The 8,804-nt window shown below is 44.2% G+C and overlaps 1 protein-coding gene across 1 annotated transcript in view; it reads left to right on the top strand.

Moving 5' to 3' along the window:
* The first annotated feature begins 8,491 nt into the window (after positions 1-8,491).
* MATN3 (matrilin 3) overlaps positions 8,492-8,804 on the top strand; it is a 25,995-nt gene continuing 25,682 nt past the window's right edge. Inside the window, exon 1 of the mRNA XM_034657305.1 lies at positions 8,492-8,789. Within this exon, the coding sequence (XP_034513196.1) occupies positions 8,492-8,789 (298 nt within the window). The remainder of the gene's footprint in view (positions 8,790-8,804) is intronic.

Below are 8,804 nucleotides of genomic sequence, written 5' to 3' on the forward strand. Positions count from 1 at the left end.
TAGTTTAGTATATTTGATTCTAAAATTGAGATAGAGGTAACACTGAAAGATAAATGTTTAGACGTTTAGCCTAGTTTTTTAAAATAGGAAGCAACTTCAGCTTAAGTAAGGAGCTCATAAATCCCACCATCCTGACTTCTGAGTTTGGCACTGCCTCTGAAATTCCCACGGAATAGTCTCCTGAGATCTGATGCCTTCCTAAATCACAAAGTTCTGTTATGTTTGCTTGCTGCTGCTGCTTTTTTTTTTTCTTTTTAAGATTGATTTATCCGTCAAGAGACAGAGTGCGAGCTGGGGGAGGGGCAGAGGGAGAGAGAATCCCAAGCAGACTCCCTGCTAAGCGCAGAGCTGGAGGTGGAACTCGATCCCAGGACCCTGAGATCATGACCTGAGCTGAAATCAAGAGTCAGATGCTCAACTGACTAAGCCACCCAGGTTCCCCCTTGTTAATGCTTTCGAACCTCAGTTTTGGCTTTTATCATCCAACATTGTTGACTGCCCAGCCTCTTGGCTTTCACAGCTTTTCACTGAGTTTTGCCTATCTTTGTTCAGTTTCCTTTTGTAGCTTTTTCACCTCCATCTGCTTTTGTCCACTCTGCGCTTCTTGCTTCACTGTCTGAACATTTACTGAATGTGGTTGTCTGTAAAAGCTTCATATAGTTCCAGGTGTTTCTGAGGCCTATCAAACAAAACTTGAGCCCCATGAGAGCCTTGTTTCCAAAATTGAGCTCACTGGAGTGTCCGTTTTCTCTGGCATCATTGGCACATATGATGTAATGGAAAGAGGATAGTCTTAGGGATTACCTGCTGGGTACAGTACCCAATTCACACACTAACCCTCAGCCAAAGTTTAACTCGATGGATATGTATTTTGAGCCTATAATTTGTTCCAAGTGCAAGAGACATAGTGATGGGCAAAACAGTAAAAAATAAAAAAATAAAAAAATAAAAAAAATTTCCCCGGTCTCCTCTTATTGGGGAAAGACAGATGATTTAAAATGATATAGTAAGCTAGTGATAGAGGTATGGAGAAAAGGAGACAGGAAAGGAGGATGAGGTGGGGACAATTCTAAAGGCTGTCAGGAAGGGCTGCACTTGGAATAAGGGGATTTGAATGAAGCCTGAAGGAGGAAGAACTTAGGCGGAGGGATCTGCAGGAGCACGCTTGGCATGTTCAAAGAAGAGCCAGCTTGAGTGAGGAGAGTGGAAAGGGAGGAGAGCCCAGGGCAGTAGACCGTGAGCTTGGGGAGGTGTTGGGTTGGCCACCGTAGGTCATTATGATGCCTGTTTTAGTAGCTGGGGAACCTACTGGAGGGTTTCAAATAGATGAGTCCTAAAGGGACTTGTGGTATAACGTCTCTGAATCTGTTTTCTCATCTAGAAAAAGACTCCAATAACTCTGAGTTATAAATAATAAGTGATGTAATTCATGTGCAGAATCCAGACAGTGCCTAGCACATAAAAAAAATCCGTAGATACTATGAAGCAGGTCGTATACTGGAGCTGTTGAGAAATCAGATACTGGATTCAGACAAGCTTGGTTTTTTAAGCTTGACTTTGCCACTTATTTACTGTGTGAGTCTGGCCAAGTTACTTGACTTCTGTGAGCTTTAGCAAGCACCATATAACTTCCTAAGAGAAGGCAATGTGTACAGTGCTTAGCACAACCGCAGACTGACTTCCAGCAAGTCCTCAAAGAGTATGTCTATATATATTGAGGTATTTATAATATTAGGAGGTTTTAGTTAATTAGGTAAAATTGGCCATTTTCTCTTTTGATCATTTGGCAAATGGGTTACCAAGGAATTCGCTTTGAAGAATGGTTTGTTCAATTGGCCTGCTTCCTTTCCTCCTCTTCTAGCACCTGGGACATCCCTCCATTACAGCTCATGTTTTATTGTCAGTGTCTCTGTTAGTGAACAATTTAGAGATGAGACTCTACTCTTTTTCCCATCTGCAACACTTGGCACAGTGGCCCCCACAGATTTGGGAGGGAAAGGAAAGGTGTTAAATGTTTAGAGAATGAAATACTTGGTCTCCACAGACTTTACACTGCTAATGGATTATTTTCAATATGAACTAGCCTGTGACTAATTTGTTCATAGTCCTCTTGAACTTAGTTCTAATTGTTTCGATGTCCCTTGCAGCACATGACCGATGTGCCATTTTCAGGACTCCTTTTACTCTCAGAGAAGGAGTGTGTTACAAGTAAGACCAAGCAAAGTAGTACCTTTGCTCTTCTGAGGTTGCTTTGTGTTCCTATAAAAGCTGTGACTTCGAGTATGACAAAATAATTTAGAACTAAGTTGTGTGCCAGACAATACGGAATTCAGGCACGTGAGAGAGGCAGTATGGGGCTGGTGGAACGAGCACGCAATCTGGAGTCAGAAGATTGAAATTTCGGGCCTGACTTCACCATGCTATTAATCCCTCATGCTGGGGAGTTTAACTCCGGTCTGATACTCAGTTTCTGCATCTGTAAAATCAAGAAGATGCAAACCAGACCTACACACTTCTGGGAGTTGTTTTTAGGATCAAGTGAGGTAACAGGCATGGAAGAGTTGGCAACTACCAAGCCCTGTGTAAATATTATCAGGAGGGGGTGTGTGAGCAAGGAATGGCGAGAGGAAGGACTGAGAAGGGAGAAGAGTATTTGACCTGGAATCCAGAGAAAGAGTAACTGTTTCTGGTCTGTTAGAAAGGAGTTTTGTACCTGTCATCATTCAGTGAGGTAGCTTAAAATCTGGACGAGGCATCAGGAAACCTGATTTATATTCCCTCACCCTCTCACCAGTTGAATGGCAGGAAATAATTCATTTCCAAATGAGTGGTTGACTAGGTTCCTTCTCGTGTTGACTTATTGTGACTCTTATTTTTGATTAAACAGTTAATTATCTTTTAAAGAGGAAGATAATTTTTAAAATTACATATATGCCCATTTAGTTACCGTTTCTGGTGTTTTTCATTCTTTTTGTAGATCCACATTTCCACCTGGTATCATTTTTCTTCTGCCAGAGAACTCCCTTTAACTTTTTTCCCCCCCCAGTATGGTTCTGCTGCTGCTGCTGAATTCTTTTGGCCTTTGTATGCTTGACAATGTCTTTATTTTACCTTTGTTTTCAAATAGTTCTATCCCTGGATATAGAATTCTAGGTAATCAGGGTTTTTTGTTTGTTTTTGTTTTTTGTTTTTTATTCAGTACTTTGAAGATAGTTGCTCCACTGTCTTCCTGTACAAATTGTTTCTCCTGAGAAATTTTCCATCATCCTTAACTTTGTTCATTTTTTTTTTAACTTTTGGTGATGAAAAACTTTGCTTTGTCACTGGTTTTAAGCATTTTTTATATGCTCCTTGATTTTTTTTTTTTTGGAAGTATAATGTACACAAAAAATGTAAGGTTTTGTGTGTGTGTGTTTCTTGTGCTTGAGGCTCACTGGGTTTGTCGGTTTCATCAAGTTTCAGATGTTTTTTAGCCATTATTTCTTCACATATTTCTTCTGTCTTCCCCTCCCTCTCCTTCAGGGATTGCATATAGCTGGAAAGATAAGGGTAAGCTTCCTGTAATGAAGTGATTTGAGATACGCTTTGAGCGTTGGGCAGGATTTGAACTGGTGGAGATGTGGGTAGAAGACTTGATAACTTTAATACAAGGGGATCAAGAGAGGAAAGAGGACATCAAGATTCACGCCCATGTGGCTGGGAGAATGCTAGTCCCACAGGCAGAAATGAGGCATAAAAGGGAGTTTGTTAAAGAGGAAGATGTGGAGGGGTGCCTGGCTGGCTTAGTCAGTAGAGCATACGACTCTTGATCTCAGGGTTGTGAGTTTGAGCCCCACATTGGGAGTAGAGATTATTTAAAAATAAAATCTTAAAAAAGGAAGATGTTGAGTTCATTCTTGGATGTGGTTGAGCCTGAGGTGCTCTTGTGACCTTGGGGAGAGAGTACAACAGGCAGAGTTATTAATGTAAGTTTGTTGTCCAAGAGCAGGACTGGGACAAGAGACATGGATTTGGGAATCACCACTAGAGAGGTGGCACCTGAAACCACACTCAGTGGAATTCCCAATATGATGGTACACAGAGGTCCAAGAAGGCCTAGTCATTGAGACATTCTACTTCTAGCAATTTATTCTAGGGACAGGATAATAGTTCATAATGATCCACAAAAGGAGATTCATTGAAGCACTGTTTATCATTAAAAACAAGTAGAAACTAAATGTCCCACAATGGAGAATTGCATAAATAAATGGAATATATGATGGTATACAATATAGCCATTAAAAATGATGCATCAGAAGAATATAACAGAAAAATGTTCACTATACATTAAATACAAAAAGCAATAAGATCAAAGTATATAGTGTGATCTCATTTTTAATAAAAATATATGAATATACAAGCAGAGAAAAAGAATACCACATAGCTTATTTTTGGACGGTAGTGTTACAGATGGTCTTTATTTTCTTATTTTTGCTGATCTACATTTGCTAAACTCTCCACAGTAAGTTGCATTACTTTTACGGTTAAGAAAAAAAATCTATTACAATTTTTTAAAAGCTGACCTAGAAGAAATCTTGTGGATTTCTAGACTGTGTGCAGTATGGGAAGCAAGAAAAGACGTGGAAAAGGAAATAGACAATCAGTGTAGAATCAAGATTACACACCAGCTCTGCCGGAAGATGCTAAAACTGGGACACCTGCCAACAGTGGAGCTGTCTGAACTCTCTGAGGAAGACTTTGAATTTGGTGATCTGAGTTTTAGTGATTGCTCTTGAGCAGTGTGATGGAGGAGAGAGAGTAGTCACTCCCTGGCCCAAGATATCTTATGACCATACAGTCAGTCCCTCAAAGGCCGCCTTTTTTTTTTTTTTTTAAGATTTTTATTTATTTATTTGACACAGAGACAGCCAGTGAGAGCGACAGCCAGTGAGAGAGAGACAAGCAGGGGGAGTGGGAGAGGAAAAAGCAGGCTCCCAGCAGAGGAGCCTGATATGGGGCTCGATCCCAGAATGCCGGGATCACGCCCTGAGCCGAAGGCAGACGCTCAACGACTGAGCCACCCAGGCACCCCCCTCAAAGGCCTTCTGTGCTGGGTGGCCACTTCCTTGCGCCTGTCCTTGTGTTGGATCCCGCCCGGGCCTGTTGTGGGCCCGGTCATCACGTGCTCAGATGGTCATCAGAACCGGGACATTGCAAACTCGCTCAGATGTCAGTTGCCTAGAGAGAGATTGTTGAATGCAGATTCCTAGGCGCAGTCCCAAACTGTCTGCGTAAGAGTATCTGGGTACCTGCCTTTTAATTCCTGAGCATCAGGAAGCTGCCTTTTAATAAGCATCCTGAGGGATTCTTAGACTCAGTCAAGTGGCAGAACCTCTCATTCAGGCGTGTGCAATAGGCCTCCTTAGGTTTCTGGCACACAGGGTCAGAGAGAACTGAATCTGGGAGTTTCTGTAAATTAGCACAACTAGGTGTTTCGGTCACGAATCAGTAAGTCCAGGATGTGAGAAAATAGCTCTTGGAATCCAACCGACACCATGGCCTTGCATGTGTCCTGGGAGCCTTTTGAAGCTGGGCTGCAGCACACAACCAGAAGGTAAGGGGGGGCATGGCTCCCGGGGGTGACAACGGGTCAGAGGAGGCTCTAGAGACATTTCCAATGGGTCTGAGCTGAGAGCTAGTGCAGCTCCCCTATCACAGGATGCCAAGCGGCAGGAACAAAGAAGTCAATCCACTGAGGCTTTCCCAGCTGTGCAGCTGGAAAGTTGTTAGTGGTCAGGATTTGGGGTGCCCGGCTGGCTCAGTCAGTGGAGCATATGGCTCTTGATCTTGGGGCTGTGGGTTTGAGCCCCACCTTGAGGGTACAGATTACTTAAAAATACAATCTTAAAAAAGAAGGGAAAGAAGAGTCGGGATTGGATGGCCCAAACAGAGGGGCCTCTGACGAGAAGCCGATTAGGACAGAAGCCAACGATTCTTACCGAATCTGGAGAGGAGACCTCAGGGGGCACCCATCCATCCCATTATAAAAGGTATATAAATAAATTGTGTTAGATTGTATTAGGGTTTGCAACGATTTGCTGTAAAAGCCTTCTATTCCCCACCACGGACCTGGCTTGCCCACATGCCTTGCTTTGGCCAATCACACCTGAGTGGCATTGATGAAAGCTACTTCTTGCAGAAATGTTAAGCTCTGTCATCTGGTTCTTCCAGCCCTCATTTCCTTCCTTTGCCACAAGACCGGCATGTCTCAGACTGGATCTGCCCCTTGTCTGGGTTCCAGAATGAAGACAACATGGGGAAGAACTGCAGCCGACCTAGGAAGGACACATACAAGATGTACATTTTTCTTGTTAGGAGCCCCTGAGATTTTAGGGTCATTATTACCATAGCCCAACCTAGCCGGAGCTGACCAGTAAAGAAATAGGGTTTTTCTGTTGTTTTGTTTTGTTTTTGTTTTTAGGATTGTAAAAAAAAACAAAATAGTAGTATTATAATGAATTTTTAGGGAAAACTACCCATAATTTCTTCCCTAGCCTGAACAAATAGTTTTAATCTTCAACATAGCCTACATGCAAATGTGCTGAAACAGACTATTACACTTTATGTGGGTGGTGCCCCTGAATTCCTTCAGAGAAGGAGACTGGTGGTGGAGGAGGACCAACTCCCCCCTAGAGGAGGCCAGAGGAAAGGGCGGTCTGCGGAGCCAGTGCCCGGCACAGAGCCGATTGTTGTCCGGCAGTGAGGTGAAACTAGCAAAACCATTTCCTCACTCTTGGAAAAACTAATGCCAGGTTATTTCTTTTCTTAGAGTCTATCGTGCCTGCCTGCTATCCTGCCAAGGCAGAGTTAAATTTCAGCCCTGTTCTCTGATCTTCCATTTCCTAAATTTTTAGTCCCACCGCAAACTTCGAACCTGCATGCAGTAAGGTGGAATTTACAGGAAGTCAGCACGGAACAATGCAGGCTTCAGCTCTACCCTTCTGGAGCCTACAGGCTGGTGGGATATAAAAATAAATAAGTTGAATATAAATTGAATAATTACAAATTGAGTAAGTTTCCCAAATGAAACACACAGGATGCTGTAATGGTAGGAAAGATTCTATTTAAAACAGAATTCTTTAAACTGCTAACTGGGAAACATTAGTGAACCACAAACTCGTGCTCATGATCACATTTAAAAAAAAATGAAGTAGAACTGAATGGAGGTGGATAGAATAGTATTAAATGTGGTTAAGTGTTAGTATTGTTTCATGCAACTATCATTTCCTGTGGATATATGTGTCNCTGAATGGAGGTGGATAGAATAGTATTAAATGTGGTTAAGTGTTAGTATTGTTTCATGCAACTATCATTTCTTTTTTTTTTTTTTTTAAAGATTTTATTTATTTATTCGTTCGACAGAGATAGAGACAGCCAGCGAGAGAGGGAACGCAAGCAGGGGGAGTGGGAGAGAAAGAAGCAGGCTCATAGCAGAGGAGCCTGATGTGGGGCTCGATCCCGTAACGCCGGGATCACGCCCTGAGCTGAAGGCAGACGCTCAACCGCTGTGCCACCCAGGCGCCCCAAACTATCATTTCTGTGGATATATGTGTTATCTGTGTAGCTGCTGGCTCATAAAATGTAGTTGTTATAATGGATCGTGGTAAAAATAGGTTTGAAAAACTAATTAAGATCTGACCTCAGGAAAGGCTGCTCTGAGGAAGACATTACACTGACCACCAAGGGGGAAACAAGCTTGGTGTCCTCCAGGACACGGGGAAGGCTAGCATGGTTGAAGCACAGAGAGCACGTTCTAGATGTCAATCAGTGCTGCAGAAGAGGCGGGATTGCATCTCAATGAGCCTTGTTGGCGGTGAAAAGGAATTTGGATTTTACTGGAAGTGAAGCTGCAAGGTTTAAGAAGAGATGTGATTTTAAGGTTACAGTGTGGAGTGTGGATTTTAGAGGACTAATAGTCTGGACGCAGGAAGACCAGATCTGATCTTTTGGAGCTCATGTCCGTCAGGTTTTACGATCCAGCTCAAACCTCACCTGTTTTTAGAAGCCTTCCTGCTCTCCTCAGGCAGAGCCAGTCTCTTTTTCCTAAATTCACCACGTTCCCTTAGAGAGGTAGGCCATTTATGCTTTTCTCCCAGTAGACAGTTCCTGGAGGGTCCCCTGGGTGGCCCCCAGCCCTGTGCTGCCAACTGTCACTCTTCCGGAGAGGAAATGGGATGTAGGGAGCGCCTTCGAAGCTTCTGTTGGTACAGGCTGTCCTTCCAGCTGGTCGGGGGCGGGGGGTCTCTGGGGAATGTATGTTTGACTTTCTATTCCTGGTAGTATAAGTTCAAATGTTTATGGATGTTTTAAGCTGGATGAAAGCATTTCTATTCATGCTGCTAGAAGCTGTGAGGCTTTTTNGGTTTTTTTTTTTTTTTTTTTCTTTTACTGAGAGCCCACAGCAAAACTTGGGTTACTTGGCTGGGGAAAGGAATGCAGTGTGAGGAGCGAGATGAAACCTCGCCACGGGCAGCGCTGGCAGGAGCGGGAAGGCAGACCCCAGGGCCCCCTCGGCTGGGGCGGAGGGTCAGGCCTGCCGGGGCAGGAGGAGAGCGCAGGGCGGGCGGGCTGCGGCCGGGGGGTTCTTAGGCCAGGGCACACGGTTCGGGAGAGGCGGAGCGCGGCCAGGAGGCGCCCGGCCGAGCCCACCCAGACGAGCCCGGGCGGGGGCCTCCGCTCCGGGCACCGCGCCGCCGCCGGCTCGCCCCAGACATTCCGTTTCTGCCGCCGGAATGCGCGGACAGGCTCCCGCGGGCCCCGGGCGC

The sequence above is a fragment of the Ailuropoda melanoleuca genome, chromosome 4 (assembly GCF_002007445.2).
Source record: "Ailuropoda melanoleuca isolate Jingjing chromosome 4, ASM200744v2, whole genome shotgun sequence".
In the NCBI taxonomy this organism is placed as follows: domain Eukaryota; kingdom Metazoa; phylum Chordata; class Mammalia; order Carnivora; family Ursidae; genus Ailuropoda; species Ailuropoda melanoleuca.